At 37.5% G+C, this 21007-nt stretch overlaps 1 protein-coding gene across 2 annotated transcripts in view; it reads left to right on the top strand.

Annotated features, from left to right (window-relative positions):
- Nucleotides 1-4420: 4420 nt before the first annotated feature.
- Nucleotides 4421-21007, top strand: part of LOC135202327 (uncharacterized) — a 30203-nt gene continuing 13616 nt past the window's right edge. For both annotated transcript variants that reach the window (XM_064231676.1, XM_064231675.1), the window contains exons 1-5: nt 4421-4825; nt 13116-13253; nt 14647-14862; nt 18786-18908; nt 20177-20444. In XM_064231676.1, coding sequence (XP_064087746.1) covers nt 4769-4825; nt 13116-13253; nt 14647-14862; nt 18786-18908; nt 20177-20444 — 802 coding nt within the window. In that variant the 5' untranslated portion in view covers nt 4421-4768. The remainder of the gene's footprint in view (nt 4826-13115; nt 13254-14646; nt 14863-18785; nt 18909-20176; nt 20445-21007) is intronic.

Genomic DNA, 21007 nt, shown 5'->3' with positions numbered 1-21007 from the left:
GATATTTTCCTTCTTCAGTCGTATTTTGGGCTTCGTTTCCCATTTTCATTCACACATATAAATATATAAATCTAAACACTAAATAAATAAATAATACACATATATATGCGTACTTGCATAAACATTAATATATATATATATATATATTATATATATATATATATATATATATATATATTATATATATATATTTATATTTATATATATATATATATATATATATATATATATATATATATATATATATACATATATATATATATATATATATATATATATATATATATATTTATGTGTGTGTGTATAAGTATATATATATATATATATATATATATATATATATATAGATATATATATATATATATATATATGTGTGTGTGTGTGTGTGTGTGTGTGAGTGTGTGTATACACACATATTAGCATGCCTACTTCAAAGTACAGGAACACATGCTTATAACCACATACTCTTGTATCGAAAATGTGATTGATTTCCAAAGAATGTAGCATTGAACCCCATTGAATATTGATGCCTTGTACACGCACGTAAGCATCACCGTTAAAAAAATGTAAAAACTGGGTACTTACGTGATAGTGTGTAAGGAAAGGACTTGGCTATATGAGTCATTGTCAGGTTGACCCAGAAAACGACCTCGTCTTGTAGTGGAGGAAATACGCATCCAGATACAAGTTATACCTTTCCATTGGTTGCTCAGCTGCCTTTCTCAGGAGATGAAATGATTTACTCTCTCTCTCTCTCTCTCTCTCTCTCTCTCTCTCTCTCTCTCTTCTCTCTCTCTCTCTCTTTCTCTAATGGTTCTTGTGGCGTTAATTCGAAGACGTGAAGAAGACTTTCTCTCTCTTTCTCTCTCTCTCTCTCTCTCTCTCTCTCTTGTCTGTTGGGCGTTTGATTCGAAGCGTGAAGAAGATCTCCTCTCTCTCTCTCTCTCTCTCTCTCTCTCTCAGGGTTCTTGTGGCGTTGATTCGAGGACGTGAAGAAGACTCTCTCTCTCTCTCTCTCTCTCTCTCTCTCTCTCTCTCTCTCTCTCTCTCTCTCTCAGGGTTCTTGTGACGTTGATTTGAAGACGTGAAGAAAATTCTCTTTCTTTTTGAGATTGACATAAATAGTATAGAACAAGAAGAGGACCTTGGATTCATTATTACCAAGGACTTAAAATCCACAAGACAGTGCATAAAAGCTGCAAAAAAAGGCACAGAAACTAATGGGGTACACAAAGAGGCAGTTCAAATACAGAAACAAGGAAACGGTGCTGCAGCTCTACACATCAATAGTTAGACCTCATTTTTAAAATATGCAGTACATTTTTGGTCGCCACCACTAAGAAAGGACGTAAATAGATTAGAAGGGGTAGAAGCAAGAGCCACAAAGTTAATTCCATCCATCAGGCAAAACGGTTACCAAAGACGACTTAAGAGTCTGACTATGTATGGCTTAGAAACACGAAGATTGCGGGGACAACTAATAGAAACATTCAAAATACTGAAAGGCAGAACATAAGTAGACAGCAACCTATTTACGTTAAACGAAAACCAGACAAGAAGTAATGGATGGAAACTAGAACTGAAGAGATACAACACATGTCATTGTGGGAACTTCTTTACATGCAAGATAAGTGACACATGGAATAAACTGCCACCAGAAGTTGTAAATAGCAACGGTGTGGATTAAAAGAAAGCTAGAGAAAATCATTAGGACACTGTGAATGGACAGTAAAACCTGCTCCTAGAGGTAAGTGAACACACGATTTCTCCTCGGATGGACTAACAAGTCTTTGAGACATCCTAATCTTTGTAACGTGAAGATGACTCTCTCGCTCTCTCTCTCTCTCTCTCTCTCTCTCTCTCTCTCTCAGGTTTAATGTAGCGTTAATTCGAAAGTGAAAAAGTCTCTCTCTCTCCTCTCTCTCTCTCTCAGGTTTCCTTTAGCGTTGATTCGAAGGAGTAAAAAAGTCTCTCTCACTCTCTCTCTGTCTCTCTCTCTCTCTCAGGGTTCTTCTGGCGTTAGTTCGAAGACGTGAAGAAGACTCTCTCTCTCTCTCTCTCTCTCTCTCTCTCTCTCTCTCTCTCTTTAATGAAAGCTTTTCCCAGAACACGCCACGGTTCTCCTACATAAGCTTCATCTACATTAAATCGTCTTTTATCTCTGATAATTTCATTACTTATTACTTCCAACTCAATGAAGCCACCAACAGATGAAAGCACGGAAGATATAATACTTACTAGACCAAACATCTTCATGCACGCAACATTCCAATCTCAGGATTACGCGTTCGCTCATTTTCCTATTTATTTTCCTATTTACGTCCTCAAGCAAGTGGCGACATCTCGCAACTGCGAAGAAAGTAAACAAAAAAAATGACATAATGTCGGCGGCGACTACGGACATCCGTTGCATCAGGGTTCTAAGAGTGATCATTCTTTAGGAAAACACTTACATCGTCTCTAGGAGAATGTCCCGAGCTCTCTGACGTCGGATGTGCAGCTGGTGATGTCTGTTTTCCGTAAAGGATGAGTTCTACGCAGTATTTTCTTTTCTCTCTCAACGCCATGTTGATGTATTTTCCATCAACGTAATCATAAGAAGAACATCTTTGAGGAAACACTGTGCGAAAATTTGTTCGGTGAATCACTTGTAATTTTACATCTCTTTTGATTTTATTCTCCTCCCTTCATCAAAGGTTTTGGTGTTTCATATTCATATAAGAATTTCTCTCTATTTCGGTTTCTTAAAACTTGCTATACTTGATACACTAAAGAACTGTCTGTTTAACTCTGTTTTTGGCGGGGATTCGGAACGCATTTAATTATTTCATATATTCACATTTGCCTATTTGTAACTGTTTGTAAAGTTGGATGTCTGTGTGTGATCATAGAGAGAGAGAGAGAGAGAGAGAGAGAGAGAGAGAGAGAGAGAGAAAGTATTAAGAATATCTGAAAAGTTAGTAATCTAGAAGCAAGGTTATTATTATTAACTCAGGTCACAGCACGCGTATTCTTATTTCATGAAGAGAGAGAGAGAGAGAGAGAGAGAGAGAGAGAGAGAGAGAGAGAGAGAGAGAGAGAGATTGTCTTTTACTTAAAAGATCAATACATTATTTAACAATTTACTAGTTAACCATTTCCCCTTTCAAGACGTTCCTGTGGATCGTCTTATAACTCGAAGGGAACGCTGCCGTTGCCATAGCAACGGGTTGTTTACAAATAGTGTGCTTCCAAATGGCCGAGTTGTAGTGAGTTCGACGTGGACGTCAGTGCTGTAAAATCAATCTAAATGCAATAAGAGTGAATTTATTTGCTAAATCGACGTAAATAATCATAGATCATATCAGTCATTGGTGAATAGCGTAGCGAAGCGTCAAGAGAATAGGAGTAATCGAGTTAGAAACGGGACATTCTCGAGTGTGTCACGCGTTAGAAGGGTTGCCATCAAAAGTTTTTCCAAGATGGTGTTCTGTTATCATGGTAGGCTACAAAATCCTCCAAAGAACTAGAGTTAAACTGAAAGACGAAGGTCAAATGTATTATCATACGAAACTGCAAAGGCTAATCTGTCTTTCTGACGTGTTCTTCAGTGAATAAGAAATAAACGCCGGGAAATAAAAGTTCCTTTACCTAAGATGAATGCAGGATTGCTCAATGCTCTTTTCAGTGATAAAGTGCTAAAAATAACGCTTTTCTTTCATTCAATATACTTCGTGATTCCAGCGACTGAGAGGGAAAGGATGAGGGCTATTTGCTATTTAATCAATACAGAGGGATTTGTCGAGTGCACGTAACTGTGCGTGTGTTTCTGTGTGCGTGCGGCCATCGTCAGCGTGTTTCCTGTTTCAGTGACAGCTGTGTTAGATAATTAACGCTGTGATTAAACGGTTTACGCAAAGACACCATCCCATTGTTAGCTAGAATGAGACATGGCTATTATTATTATAATTACTTTATTTACTTTATCCCCTATGGAAAAATAGTGTTAAAAATGAATGTATTGCTGTTTTTAATTACCGGCTCTATGAAGAGTTTTCTGTAAGATTTTGTTACCGCAATAATTTTGTCATTAGGCTTTAAAACTTCGTTTTATTTCAAAACCCAGGAGCATATTAGAGGAGTTATTTCGGCCTGAAATATCAAGAGCACTGGAAGAATGCGATGATTTTTTTTCCTATTTTTACTTTTGGAACTGGACTTTATAACACATGTGTGTGTGTGTATATATATATATATATATATATATATATATATATATATATATATATATATGTATGTATGTATGTATGTATGTGTGTGTGTGCGCGCGCGCGTGTGTATTGCAAATAGGTACATGATGCATAATCACAATTGTCTTGCGTGTCTATGAAAATTTTAATTGACTTTCTAACCCTACCTTTAAACCCCCTAAAAGGAGCCCTTCGATGAAAAGTTAACCTGTGAAGCCGAGGAGATGGGACTAGTACATATGAGATGCTGAATACCCGAGCAGCCGCTACTGAACGCCTCATGACGTCACTGAGCAGCAGCGATAGGAGGCGGAAGAACTTGACGGGACTCGGGAGTGCATGATGCGTGCAGTGGAGATAAGAAGCGCACTCTTTCCAATAGGCGTCTGAGAAGCGAGCGGAATGCGTTCGAGTGCTTGGCTTCGTGAGGGAAGGACGGTGACAGCGGAGAGACACGGCTGCAAGATGAAGTAGGAGCCAGACACAGCCATTCGGACAGCTCGAAATCTTTACTGAATCAGCGGCCGTTGGATGCCAAGATGCCCCACACTCCCAGGAAGGCTCTCAAGATCACGACGGAAATTGACATCCATGCGGTAAGTAGGGAGATGATTTTGGCGACTACTTTACGGATACCATAAAGGAGCTTTTTGTATGTTAATACTTAAATTAAACAGTGTTCCGTTTTGCAATAGGCAAATGGTTCTTGGAATCTGCTAGATAAAATCAGTGTATGTTTCTATTGCTGTAGCTTTAGGCTGTATAACAAAATGCATGTAAAGATAAGTGTGTGTGTGTGTGTATATATATAATATATATATATATATATATATATATATATATATATTTGTGTGTGTGTGTGTATTATTATATATATATATATATATATAATATGTGTGTGTATTAGTATATATATAAGATATATATATATATATATATATATATGATATATATATATTTGTGTGTGTGATGTGTTTTGATCGAGGACTTGAATTACAAGCACAAATATACAGATTTATATTAGATATATGTAATCAGACTCATTCTGATTATTGACGGATGAAGGGAACATAGTATCTTAGGTTGTAGAAGTACATGGAAGAAATATTTTGCACTTATTCCTTCTTAGGCAATTGCAGAGTTTTTTCTGTTTGCAATTATAGTAAGAAAGACAAAAATACGTGAATATTACTGTACTGTATTACCGACAAGAACAGCAAAATTCACAGACCATTCGAACAGGCAACTAGAAGTATTTGAGGCCCAAACAAAACATTTTCTTTTCCTTTTCCTTGAAACAATTCCCTTTTTAATACAAAGTGGGTCGAAAAACAGGCACTTATTCATGAGCAAATGCTCTGTAATAAGCGATAATTCCTCTGACTTTAATAGTATAATGAAGCATAATTGCCTTAATGGCTTCCAGCCATACATTACCTGCCCAATTAAATCAAGGCTCGAGTCTGGAGGTATTTTGGGGGTACGAAAAGTATTGATACTTTTGATAATATTTTTCCACTGGAACGATAATTATAATTTTATAAATATGTTCCTTACAGAATGAAAGCAAAACAAATATCAATACTATCGATCAGTGTGATATAATTGCAACGAGAAAAATGCCAAATTATGTAAATTTGCCGTATGTATTTTTGAGTCACACGAAAGGTCATTTACAGAGAATAAATTGTCCAAGTGTATGAAAAAGCACACCCAATGAGAAGCAGTAACTAAAAGTGAATTCAAACCCTTATTATCTTACAAATATTAACTTAACTAAACTCTGCCTTTGATACAAAATTATCTTCTATTTTCTGTATACATTATTATTTTTTTTTCTATTTCCTGACTTTTACTTTGTAAACTTGATTTATTTTTAAATTTTAATTAGGTTTAGTTATATCCCCCAAGACTCAGACGCTTAATCCTCTTAACTTCTTAAAATTTATGTGATGATTTTTTTTTGTCTGTGTTGTATAAACTGCATATTTAATTATGTTTCAGCATATATTTCCGTGCAAATACATTAGATTCGCATGTATGTATGTGTGCGTATATGTAAATATATGTACACACACACAAACACATATTTCCGGGCGTAATCAGAGAAGAGGCATACTTTTCCAAAATGTCTCACAAAATCTTTAACAATGTTAATTATTCTTTGGCAAAGGAAGCAAAAATAGAAAAATAAAGCTATTCTACATTTACTTAAATAGTTGCAAAGAAAGGTATTCCGATTAGGATCCTGGAAGCAAGAGAACAACTGCAGTTCTAAATTTTAATGGCTCTTTCCAAGGGTTTTTTGGGGGTCGTTATTTTGGACTAATATTTCTTGGTAGTCATTATCTTAATAATCTTTGCAGTCTTTTGTTTATGATTTTACGGTAATCCACAACGCAGGCCCGTACCTGGAGTTTTTTTTTAGGGGGGGGGTGTTCGTTTTTCCCAAAACTGGACCCTTTTTCTGTAAATGTCATTGCATATATAGGTATATACAAGATGAAATACTTGAACATTTTATTTTAGTTATATTAAGAAAAAAAAAATTGGGTATGCGGTGTATGCCCTTCTACCAGATTAGATGTTTTTCAAAGTAATGACTTTGGTTGACAGAATTTTACTTATAATGTTGAAAGTTTGCACTGAAATTCAAGAATATTTCTTCAGTTTTATTGATTCATTTATTATGTTAACGATAACATCCATATTACTTTATTTGTTATATTATGTACTTTGACTTAACAAAACAAAAAAACAATAATTATTTATTACTTTATAAGTGCAGTTCAACGAAAAGGATCTAGGGACGACCCATTTTGATGTATTATTGGACATTTTGTATTTCTGTTAACAGGTGGATTATGTTCCGTCAGGTTATGGAGTGCTTTTGCTCGATAGCATCTGCCAATTAAGTGTACATTTAGTACTGATGGTACAGCTGTTTGTGCTACTACTGATTTTGTTGTTATTCTGCTTCTACTCAATCTGTTGTTATTCTGCTACCACTGATTCTGTTGTTATTCTGCTACTACTCATTCTTTTGTTATTATTATTTGAAGGGAGTAGGCCCTCTTTTCAGCACGTTCTATTAAAAAGGGTGGCACCATCAGTAGAACAGATTTTATATGATGTCTTTTCAGTTCTCACTATTTTCTCTTTTTTTCTTATTCAAGGCTGATATCTGCTGAGAGCTGTCCGAGTTACATATTGTATACATCGGCCACCTCTTAGCAGACACCCTTGTATAAAATCAATTCCACTGATGTTGCAATTCATTGTATTTGAAAATATTATTATTATTATTATTTTTTTTTCTTTTTTTTTTTTTTTTGCTCTATCACAGTCCTCCAATTCGACTGGGTGGTATTTATAGTGTGGGGGTTCCGGGTTGCATCCTGCCTCCTTAGGAGTCCATCACTTTTCTTACTATGTGTGCCGTTTCTAGGATCACACTCTTCTGCATGAGTCCTGGAGCTACTTCAGCCTCTAGTTTTTCTAGATTCCTTTTCAGGGATCTTGGGGTCGTGCCTAGTGCTCCTATGATTATGGGTACGATTTCCACTGGCATATCCCATATCCTTCTTATTTCTATTTTCAGATCTTGATACTTATCCATTTTTTCCCTCTCTTTCTCTTTAACTCTGGTGTCCCCATGGTATTGCGACATCAATGAGTGATACTTTCTTCTTGACTTTGTCAATCAACGTCACGTCTGGTCTGTTTGCAACGTATCACCCTATCCGTTCTGATACCATAGTCCAGAGGATCTTTGCCTGATCGTTTTCTAGCACTCCTTCAGGTTGGTGCTCGTACCACTTATTACTGCAAGGTAGCTGATGTTTCTGCACAGGCTCCAGTGGAGGGTTGGCTTTTGCCACTGAATCATGCCTCTTTTTGTACTGGTTCTGTGCAAGTGCCGGGCATTCACTTGCTATGTGGTTTATGGTTTCATTTTTCGTATTGCACTTCCTACATACGGAGAGATGTTATTTCCGTCTATATACTTTGAACATATTTGGTTCTTAGGGTTGCCTGATCTTGTGCCGCTGTTATCATTCCTTCAGTTTCCTTCTTTAGCTCTCCCCTCTGTAGCCATTGCCATTGTCATCGCTGGCTAGTTCTTTAGTCTGTCTCATGTATTGTCCGTGCATTGGTTTGTTGTGCCAGTCCTCTGTTCTTTCTGTCTTTCCCTCCTCTCTGTATATTTCTGGTCTCGCTGACTTTTATTAGTCCTTCTTCCATGCAACTCTTTAGCCACATCGTCTTCACTGTTTTCAGATATTGCCCCAGTGCTCTGTTTTCGATGTTGACACAGTCCTCTATACTTAGTAGTCCTCTCCCCTCCTTCCTTTCGTGTTATGTATAGTCTGTCCGTATTTGCTCTTGGGTGTAGTGCTTTGTGTATTGTCATTTGTTTCCTGGTTTTCTGATCTATGCTGCGGAGTTCTGCCTTCGTCCATTCCACTATTCCTGCGCTGTATCTGATTACTGGCACTGCCCATGTGTTTTATGGCTTTTATCATATTTCCGGCGTTGAGTTTTGACTTGAGTATCGCCTTGAGTCTCTGCTATATTCTTTCCTGATCGTGTCCTTCATCTCTTGGTGTTTTATACTCCTCCTTCCATTATTCCCAGGTATTGTATCCTGTCTCATCTATGTGTTTGATGTTGCTCCCATCTGGTAGCTTTATCCCTTCAGTTCTCGTTACTTTGCCTTTTTGTATGTTGACTAAGGCGCATTTTTCTATTCAAAACTCCATCCTGATGTCCCCAGATACAATCCTTACAGTCTGGATTAGGGTATCTATTTCCTTGATGCTCTTACCATACAGCTTGATGTCGTCCATGAACATCAGATGGTTGATTTTGTTGCCTCTTTTCTTGAGTTGGTACCCGGCATCCATCTTCTGTAGTATTTTTGTCATGGGAATCATGGCTACTACGAAGAGTAGTGGGGACAGTCTTATTCCAGAGCTTGTAAGTATTGTATTCCAGTTGCGCATTGTATTTTTGAGGAAGCTGATGGTATTTTTCCTCTGCCCCATATATTTCAGGCATTCTATTAGCCATGTGTGGTATCATGTCGAAAGCTTTCTTATAGTCTATCCATGCCATGCTTAGGTTGGTTCCTTCTCCTACTGTTCTTCATTACCATTTTGTCTATCAGGAGCTGGTCTTTTGTGCCCCTACACTTCATTCTGCAGCCTTTCTGTTGGTAGGGATGTGTTGTATAGTAACTTCCACATTATTGGTAGGCAGGTGATAGCCTGTAGTTACTGGCTATATTTCCCTTACTCTTGTCTTTTTTGTACTAAGGATGGGTTGTTCTTCCTGTGGTCATCCATTTGGGTGCTTGGTGATTTGAGATACAATGCTGGAGTTGTTTCTGCTATTCGTGGGTGTAGGGCCTTGAAGTTTTTTGAGCCAGTATCCATGGACTTCATCGGGACCTGGGGCTTTCCAGTTTGGCATTTTCTTTAGTTGGTGTCTGACTGTGTCTGTCGTGATGTCTGTGAATCTTTGTTTTATTCTCCCTGTTTCTTCTTCCTTGACTTCCTGGAGCCATGTTGCATGTTTGTTGTGTGATACCGGATTGCTCCATATGTTTTTCCCAGAGTCCTCTTACTTGGTTCGGCTCAGGAATTTCTGGGTGTTGTCTTTCCCCTCTTAGTGGCTGTATAGTCTTTTCTGGTTGGTTGGTTTCCGAATAGTTTGTTCTGTTGGTATCCCTTATTCCTGTTCATGTACCGTTGGATCTTGTGTGCTTTGGCCTTAAGCCTCTGTTTTAACATCTTCTTCTATTGTGTTGTTTAGTCCCCTCTCTTGTACTTTGTATTTCTCGTTGAGTTCCTACCTTGTTTTCTTGCTTCTTAGCCTTTTTTTCTGCCATCTCTTTCAGTTTACTCAAGTCAGATCTCATCACCATGATTTGCTTTTCCAGCGCCTTTTCCAAGGAGGTTGCTGTTTTGGTTTCTGTTGGGTTGTTTGTGATGGTGGTGTTGGTGTTCGAATCCCCCATCAGTTCTGCTACTAATCTTGCTCCTGCATATCAAGTTATTTGTTTCTGTGATACTGGTGGTGTGTATTAGGCCCATTATTTCATTGACCTCACTTGTTTTCTCCCTTAATTTCTTGGTGTTGTAGGCTTTCATGGAGGGGATCTTTGTTCTCTCTGTATCTGGCTCCATCCATTGTCTAATCTTTTCTACCCATTATTCCGTCCTCCTCTGTTACTTCGTCGTGTTTCTTCGTGTGTCGTTGTTGTTTGATACCTCATCCTCCCTGTCGTCTTCTGTGGCATCGTCTCTCAGTCCGTCTTCGTGTAATTCGTTGTCGTGTGATATTTCCCTTTCCAGTTCTTCTCTTTCTGTTGGGGAGAGCCAGTTCTTTTTCTTTATGTTCCTTACTTGGTCATTCCAGATGTTGGCCAATCTTCTTCTATATCCTCTCTCCGTCGGGTTGCTTCTGATGTAGCATCTCCATATTTCCTTATTTTCTTCTCTTGTCCATTTCTTCCTTTTTGCCTCTGTAGCTCCAATCTCAGGCTGTTGATTACTGTCGTTGTGGTGATCAGTTGCTGGATGACGACAAACCATCCAAGTACCTGACCGTCTTCCCCTACAATTGGGTTGAATACCTGGTTGCCGGACGAAGCTCCTCTGTTTGCCAGAGGTTCCATTTACGTCGTTGTCGTTTATTCCTTCATTTCTTTCCATCATTGCTGAGTTTTGCTATTTAACCCATAGCTGGACCCTACCCTATTAGGGATAGGTACTCATTTACAGCTGAGTAGACTGAGGAAATTATAGTAAAGATCCTTTCCCAAGGAATCAACGCCGAGGAGAGCGGTCACCCATCCAACGACTGACCAGCCCCAATGTTGCTTAACTTGACTTAAGTCTATTGACGAACCTAACCCACTCCTCCACGCGCCCCACATATTATTATTATTATTATTATTATTATTATTATTATTATTATTATTATTATTATGCTATTATTATTATTATTATTATTATTATTATTGTTGGTGTTGTTGTTGTTGTTGTCCAACAGCTGGCCTTATTACTGTTGATGAGAAGGCATTTGTTTATCCTTATTGTTATGGACAGTCTTTGGTATTAGTACTATTGCTGTCCAAGGATTTTGTATATGAATCATCACTGTCCCCAAGTATTTGGTAGTGCTACTACAACTGTTGCACAAGTACAGATACTTAGGCTACACTTCTAAAAAGCTTCGATGTATAATCATCATTCATTTTTGGGCCCCTGGCCCGGTGTATGGCCACCCGGCACCACTGATTGCACTGCTATTTCTATTATTAATGCCTTATTTAACCGCTAGTCCCTTATACCGGTGCGCGGCTACCTGGTATTACTACTACTACTATAGTAGATTCACATCAACCGTCTATCCTATGTCTAGGCCAGTCCCTTACGACGTTCCTGATTGGCTGTTGATAAGGCAATCACGGGGCTGGAATAAGCCAATCACAGGGCTGGAAACTTCCAGCCCTGTGATTGCCTTATCAACAGCCAATCAGGAGCGTCGTAAGGGACTGGCCTAGACGTCAAATGCCCGGTTGATGTGAATCTACTATACTACTACAAGTATGCCTAACACACCTACTGTTAACATTGAAACAAACAAACAAACATTGCTAACGTCATCTTTTTCCACCTGTCTCTTACCCAGGTGTTTTGTTTGGCTACCGGTCACTTCTGTCCCTGGAAATCGAACGTAGATGTTGTTGCGACTGATTATTAATGGTATCTCAGTTCCCATGTGTCTCGTTCAGGTGTATACTATTTTTAATAGTGTACCAACAAAGCTGCGATTACTATTGCTCATGTTATCTTTTTTCACAGCTCTCCTCTCCTAGCGTCCCCCAAGTGGGTAGAGCCATCAGGACACCTCAAGTGTTACACTGTAGGGATGACTAGATGGTATTTGCTGCGTCAGCGTCCTTTCGTCCTCTAGCGGAGCCAACTTTGTGGCCTTTCACTTCACCCCTATATTTCTGCAGCCTTTCTTCCGATCTTTCACAGATATGACCCCCTAGTGTTTTCGGGGCTCATTATCTACGATTAATATTTCTTGGGGGACGTTATCTTTATGATATTTGAAGTCTTTCGTTTATGATTACAATGTTCTTTGGGGTCACTATTTAAGAAAGATCCCTTTCTTCAGTCTATTATATCCGTATACCTCACCTCCTTTATTTTGTGGATCCCTTTACCCAGCTGTCCAACCACACTAACTCCCTCTTCTCACTTTCTAAAGAGCTGAATGGCCCAAAGTGCCACAGTGCTTGTCTAGGCGGCCTAAATTTCATGGAAATTAAACCTTGACCTGGTTTGTGGTCTCTTGGGACTGCTTGCTGTGGGGGTCGATAGAAAATTTGCCTTTGCAAAAATTTGCCTTTGCCTCTGCCTTTGCCTTTGCCTTTGGCTGATGTCACAATACTTCACAGGTCTCCTGCCCTGGTGTGTGGCTTCTGGCGCTTCTTGCAATGGATAATGCTCTTTTTCTCATTAGGTTTTCTCCCCTGAAGCATGGCTTAGCTACTGATACTATTTGCTATGACTAACGTCACTTTTCTGCACATGTCTCCTTCCCTTGTATGTGGTTTCCATGGTGCTGCTTGATATGGCTAAGGTCATCCTTTTCCAGAGGTCTCCTCGCTTTGGCTAACGCCATCCTTCTTCACAGGTCTGCTGCCCTGATGCTTGACTTACTGGTACTACTTGGTATGGCTAACGTCCTCATTTTACAGAGATCTCCCGCCTTCATTTATGACTTCCTGATGCTGCTCACAATTGCTAATTCATCAATATCCTAAGGTTTCTAGACTAAAGCTAACGTCCTATCTCTCCACAGGTCTCCTGCCCTGGTGTGTGGCTGCCCGGCAGGGGTCGGTGCTCCCTATCGGTGTGTCTTCTAGGTTTCCACACTCGCACCAACAAGCTTCCTCCGGTCTTCCCTTTGTTATACCATGAGAAATTCAAATTCGAAAGAGTAAGTCGCGGGATTTCCTTGGTTTGTGTGGATTGATAATGTTCCATAACTTCATCTTTCGAGTTCGAAAGATGAAGTTATGGATTTGTTCTTTGATGGGGATTAATATAATCACTATGCTTCAACCCCTAGCTGTAACCCATATCGTTACCTCTCCACCCTTTCCTATCAATTGCTTCATAGTGCAACTGCGAGACTTTCCTCCTGTTACACCTTTCAAACCTTTCTACTCTCAGTTTCACTTTCACCACTGAATAACCTCAAAAGTCCCAGCCCTTGGCCTATAGCCTAAATTGTATCTTCAATTCCATTCCATTCCATGTCAGAGCCATGAGAAATTTATTCATTCAACCACAGCCTAGGGATTCATTGTTGGTTGGGGATATATGCTTGTCTCTGTTCAGTGAAAAAATAATTAATTAATTCATGATATCAGGGGTTCCTTGTTCTGCGTGGATTATTTACTTCTGAACTATACGAAAATCCTTCAATCAAGTTGGGAAAAGTAAATCAGGGACTTAATTGCTCGGTGAGGTTTAAACTAGTGCTTCTGACCTTTTGAAAAATTCATGAACTCAAGTTCAGTAGAGTAAGTTGCTGAATTCATTCTTTGAAGGTGATGATAAAAAAAAAAGGTAAAGGACTCTAGTCGAGTAACTGCTTTTGTCAGTTTTTTTTTTTTTTTTTTTTTTTGCAATGTAAGAAAAGGTCACAAAATATCATTTTGTGTAGAATCCATCATTTTCACATTAATGCGCATCTTTTCTATGATACATAACGTTGTTTCTCCCAATAAAAAAAAGCATTTTTCATTACATTTAGCAAGTTACAGTATTTACTAATGCACACCCATGTCCAGGGACAACGTAAGAAAGCAACCCTTTGTAAGCTAATATCATTTCTATAGGAACTATAGAACGCTGTGTACTAAATAAAAGGAAAGTATGATTTTAGAATGCACTTATAGCTCATCTTCTTTATTTTTGCTTTGCTAGTACATCTTATATTCTTGAAAATGTCTAGTAATGGAATTCAGTGTTTAGTTTGATTCTTTGATCCTTCTTCGAATTTGTTAGCGATAGAATTCATCATTTCTTACACAGGTCTAATTATTTGCAGTAATTCCACTTAATGTATCTTATTGTTCAGATAATCTTCTTCCCAGAAGAGAAGCTTTTTAAACCGAATTGTCGATTAGATGGTAAGCGTCCTTGCCATAGAGCAGAAGCAATGAAAGAAACAAACGAGTGAAATAATGAAAGAGATAGGAGTAAATCTAAATAAGTATAAATGAACATAAATATCTGTGGCCATAAACTCCATCCATGTCGGGAGACTCGGTCCAGAATGCTATGTAAAGAAAAGGTAATTCTCAAATAAACTGACATTCCAGACTTTCGTCGGTGTCAACAACCTCAGCGTGCTCGAGAGGGTGTTGGAGGCCGAGACGGTGTACCTGGAATTGGTCCAGGAGGAGACATCGGGAGAGGCCGTTCTAGCCGTCTTCGAGTCCTCCGTCAGGGACCTCCTCTTCCCGAGACCAGCAGAGCGCCTCTCCTACTCCGGGGTGGATCTCGATCTGCTCATGGAACCTACAAGGGACTTTCCAGTAAGTTGAATGTCTTTACTAGAAACCTACGAGGGACATTCCGGTAAATTGGTTTTCTTGAATGGAAACCTGTGAGATTTTTCATTGGGGTATTTTTGTATACATTAAACTTACAAAGGACCCTCCAGTAAGTTGATTGTCTTAACTGGAAACCTCCGAGGGTCTTTCCATTAAGTTGGTTTTCTTGACTGGGAACCTACGAAGGACTTTCCAACAAGTTGATTGTCGTGACTGGAAAACTATGAAGGACTTTCCAGTAAGCTGACTGTCCTGACTTGGAAACCTTCGAAGGACTCTCCAGTATGTTGTCTTTTAAAGAGACCTATGAAGGACTTTCAAGTGTGTTGCCTTAAATAGAAACCTATGAAGGACTTTCCAATAAGCTTTATTTAGCTTAACCTACGAAGGAAGGATTTTCCAGTAAATTTTCTTACAAAGGAAATGTGCAAAGGACTCTCCATCAAGTTATTCATGCACTATAAACCTGAGGGCTTTCTTTGTTACTGGAAACCTACTAAAGACTTTGTCCTATTTTTTTTATCTGGAAGCTTGCATAAAAAAACTCCAAGTAACTTTTCTTCTTAATTTGAAGGCAACTAGTTCCTTGTAAGGTAATGTTCCATAGGAAACCTATGGCTTTCAACTGGAAACAGACGAAGTACGTCCATGTGAGTTGTTTATATCAATTAGAAATCTGGAAGAACTTTCCTACAAGTTTTTCACTGGAAAACTACGAGGGAACATACAATACTAGTCTTTTAGTTGGAATTTCCAGTTAGTTGTGTTTTCATTTTGTAAACTTTCTAGCACCTTCCTAGAATTCGCCTTTAATTGAAAATATTCTCTCTCAAGGAAATTCAGTTTCCTGTTGTGTGTTAAATTTAATGCATTTTGTTGAAACCGATATTTTGTTATACATTACTGGTTAGCTGAATTTAAAAGAATATACGTAAATTAGAAAGTGTGGCATTTTGAGAAAACTTTGAGCCCTTTGTTTTCTCATTAATAACATCAAATTTTGTTAATGCCCTTGAATTTCTACTGCCAGGCGATAAAAAATTGGAATTCTGTCCAAACATTTTATACACTTTGCCAATGGAACGCCAATAAATCATATCGTGCAATGAGCTCTCCAGAAATGTCTGCTAAGTATTTTTCGTTTTCCTTGCGAGAAAATTTACTTCACGTTGTTCAATGTATCTACGAGGCCATTGTTAATATCGTGTGTGGGGAATGCTCTTCTAAAAGGGGTGGATTACTGTGATATTCGTGCAACTTTCTGAATGATTTCTTGATTTATTGGGCAAAGAATATCGACACCTTGGAACTGTCATGCAAGCTTTCATTCATAAAGAAAGTGCTACTATTATTTCCTACACATGCCATAACGCAATATTCCAATAACATCTGTCTGTCGTGAGCCCTTCCATTCATAAAAATTAATGCTACCACTTACTACTGAGCTGCAGATGGAGAGTTAGCCTTGCTTGTTAAGATAATAACTATGATCTTCGTCTTGCAGCTGTGAAGGATATGCACTGCGTCTTATTGTATCTGAAAGTGTTCGGTTGATGATAAACATGTCGGCTGTGAAAGAAGAATGCAAATTATTTTGTGATTTCTTTTTTTTTTGTGGTTGTGGTCTTGACAGGAGTTTTGTTATAAGAATGAATATTTTTGGAGTTACGAATTATTATAATCAAGCCTTTCCACAAGCAATGACAAAAACATTTGCTCTTAATAATGAAGAGGCATCAGTCAGCTACATAACATTTTTGTTTTCATCATATTTGACAATGACTTAGTATATGGCTCCCCAGACAATTTGTAAATTTTCTTATGTCGTTATATATTTAATACACTTTCTACCCAAGGTGATCTCGTAATAAGTATATTTGACTTGAGAAATTTTCAAGGAGACTTAAAAAGACTAGAAATGTGATACCTTCTGGAGTTAAAAATGGTTAGGGCAGACCCAGTTAGTCGGGACCAAATAGCACTGAAAGTCCGTCTTGTCTCCCGTGCTAGGTTCTAGTCTAAACATATATCATGTATACATAGATATATACAATATATATATATATATATATTATATATATATATATATATATAATATATATATTATATATATTTTTTAGGGCTTTGTGCCTTGTATAATAAGGCGCCCTATGAGGTAATGTTAGACTTGCGATAATCTTACGCTAAGTCGGTTGGTATTGCACTTCCATCTTCAATGGAGTGTCTTGGGGTTTGTAGATCACTTACGAAGTCGGGATTATCTTCTTGTTTATGACGACGATGTGTTAAACTCATGGTGAGGAGGTTCTTGTAGAAAACACGAAGTATAAAAATATATATATTCTTCTGAAGTTTTGTTACATGCTGAAGATCAGATATGATTGTACAAGTCTTCTAATAACGATAGCTTGATCGCTTCTGCCAATGATGATGGCTACTTCTGTTCTCTCTACATGATAAAGCTTAGGTAAAGAGATACAGGTCTTCTAATGACGATAGCTAACTCTGTTCTGCCCTGTTCTACATCTCTGTTACAAGTTATGAAGGAAGCAGATAGTAGCTCGAACATATGAACATACTATCAGATGACATAGTTACATACGAACACACAATCAAAATGAGACACGCTACAGATCACGTAGGCCGCTTGAGCTATAGGTCACGGTGTTTGTCTCAAGCAGGAAGCTTGGACTAAAGTTTATAAAACAATTGAATGACTACAGGTGACGGCATGTTATCTTAGCCTACTTTTATTGTATACGTCATCTTTAGCGTCTCTAGTCTGATCACATTCCTGCAAGCAATCTGGTTGACCTCTTTAGTTTTAGTCTTTTATATATATGGACTAACATTCCATATTTTTATTATGTAAACACTTACATATATATATATATATATATATATATATATATATATATATATATATACATATATATATATTTATATATATTACAGATAAATATATATAGATATATATACATATACATATATATATAATATATATATATATATATATATCTATATACATACATATATATACATATATATAATATATCTATATATATATATCATATATATATATATATATATATATATATACATACCTGTTGACCCATATACTTAGAATCTCGCGTTGTTCAATGTACCTCTGATAGATACCAGCTATTGTTTTTTTTTAGCCTTTTATATATTCGTAATCTAATACTATAACTATCTGGTAAATTTCAATTGATTTGTAAATGCCCTTGGAAAATGTAGAAGTTATGGATGTTTAGAAGAGAATGAAGGCAGTAATTCAAAGAGACTCAACTTCATTCAAAGCACATATTTTATCATTCTCTATTAGGATTTTGCTGCCTAAACAGAAGACTTATTCTATTTCCGAAGCAATCTTCTGACGGTATGATGATACAAAAATTCCTTCAAAAGTCACGTTTCATATTTAGGCACTATAGTAGATTCACATCAACCGTGCATTTGACGTCTGGGCCCGTCCCTTACGACGCTCCTGATTGGCTGTTGATAAGCCAATGACAGGGCTGGAAACTCTCAGTCTCTCTCGAGAGTTCACATAGGTAGGATATATGTTCCACGTCTCCTGAAGGATGCGTCTTTCAGGGGAGGCGGAACATACATCCAGCCTATGTGAACTCTAGAGAGAGACTGAGAGTTTCCAATCCCGTGATTAGCTTATCAACAGCCAATCAGGAGCGTCGTAAGGGACTGTCATAGACATCAAATGCACGGTTGATGTGAATCTACTGTAGTCACAATCGTCTATGTCTGTTAGATAACGTTCGAATTCTTAATTATGATTGTGGCGCGAGGGTAAGGTATAGGCCCCCGTCCCCCCTTTCACCTAGTCATCCAATGTCGATGAAGCTGAACTGATGTCGAATCCACAGGGCATCATCTCCCCCAAAATCGAAGTGTCGACTCGAACCAGCGTGAGTGAGACTCGAACTCCCCTTCACCAATGCGAGCAGGATACCGTCAGCTTTGGCCACGCCCAAAATAAGGCTACGAAGGTGAGGATATACTGTTAGTTTCGTTTTAATGGTTTTTAACATCAAAATGACAAAATTAAACATTGGAAAAAGCAAAATTCGTAAAACCTGTAGCGGAATTTTTACAGTAAAGGGAAACGAACCTTAAAAATCAGCGAAAAGATTTCATAAATCTGGACCGTTGGAGACACTGGATTCCAGAACTTTTTATTGTTAATTCTCATCTTTAACGAGAAATTATTCCTGGCTGAAGACTGAAGGTTACTAAGCTCTTACAATTTCAGTCTTTATCGTTTTCAATACTGACCTTTATGTGATGTAACAACTTTTTTTACCGTTAATTATCATCTGAACCAGAAATTATTCCTGATTTACTGGAGCTCAGTAAGTTCTTCAAATCTCAAAGTTTGTATAATTTGCATCACTGACCTTTGTGTCATATAGCAAGTTGATAGTTGTGTTCATATTATCATTATTGCTAAAAATAAACGTCTGAATGGAACGTGCAAAGAATAAGCAGTGAGACGGAACGGAGTAAAAGGAGATGCAGGCAGACTCTCCCGCCTGACTAAGAAGAATGCGGATTTCGGCATTTCCTGTGGCGTTGAAGGATGGGCTTACCTGTGGGATTGTTCCCACCTGCCTCTGACCTATTTTGCCACAGCTGTTTGAATTGATGTGTTTGCGTTTGACGTTCGCGTAATTTTTCCATTTTATGTATTTTGAGATAGTACTTTTTAACTAGCTTTTTTTTTGTGCATCCATATGAATATTCAGAAGGGAATATTTGCTCCGTAGACCTGTTTTGAATAATAATAATAATAATAATAATAATAATAATAATAATAATAATAATAATAATATTTTAGTAGAAGACCCTCTTTTAGGCAAATGCTGTTAAAAAAGAATGGCAGAATGAAGCGAGTTGATTTTATATATTGTTTTTTCGATTTTCCTTACAATTTGGATGCGAATCGTAAGGAAAATCGAAGAAAAAACAATATGTAAAACAACTCGCTCAATTCTGCCGTTCTTTTTAACAGAATGATAATAATAATAATAATAATAGTAATAATAATAATAATAATATAATAATAATAATAATAATAATAATATAATAATAATAATAATAATAATAATAAAGGCTTGAAAGTTGACATTATATTTTCAGTCACTGAGGTAAACAATAATTAATCGATTTATAGAATGAATATATGATGATGATGATGATGTATGAATAGATTATGATATCGCCTGAGACCTCAACAAAGACAACGGCTCCATTGCAGGCCGTCTACCGGGCGACATCCCCAGATGAAGGAAAAAATCGTGAGGAAGGGACGTCTAGCGAGGGAGTGGGAGGGGGAGGAGGAGGAGGCTGCGGTGGTGGTGGTGGAGGAGGAGGAGGAGGAGGCTGCGGTGGTGGTGGTGGTGGCGGAGGAGGAGGAATGGGTATTGGTGGAGGAGGAATGGGAGGAGGAGGAGGAGGTGGAGGAATGAGAGGGAATCCTGGCCACGACGACGAGGTCATCTCCCTACAGAGGAGCCCCAGACACGGTGGGTTGTTTCCTGACTCCTTGTCAGTTTCTTTCTTGGCCTTTTTCTTTCCCCCTCAATTTTTTTGTCATATTATTCTCTTCTATTTGTATTTCAGTGGGTTTTCCAGCTTTTTCTCATCCTAACTGGTGTTATTTTTGCCAACTTTTTAAAACACTCTATCGAATGTTATTCATGTGAATATCTAGAAGTTGATGGTCATTAATGCTCGCTCCGTCTGAACGTGAGCTTGTTTTGAGTGATAATAATAATTGCAATAGTAATATAAGAGTAATAATAGTATCATCCATTTAAATTTTGCATTGTTTTATTTCATTTTATTCATATGAATATTCAGAAGTCAATGGCGTTTTATACTTGCTCCATACGAACTTGTGCCCATTTTGAATTATGATAATAATAATAATAATAATAATAATAATAATAATAATAATAATAATAATAATAATAATAATAATAATAATATAATAATAATAATAATGAATAATATAATAATAATAATAATAATAATAATAATAATAATAATAATAATAATAATAATAATAATAATAATATCATTTATT

This window comes from Macrobrachium nipponense, chromosome 30 (assembly GCF_015104395.2).
Source record: "Macrobrachium nipponense isolate FS-2020 chromosome 30, ASM1510439v2, whole genome shotgun sequence".
NCBI classification, from domain to species: Eukaryota; Metazoa; Arthropoda; class Malacostraca; order Decapoda; family Palaemonidae; genus Macrobrachium; species Macrobrachium nipponense.
This window is presented reverse-complemented; position numbering and strand designations above follow the sequence as displayed.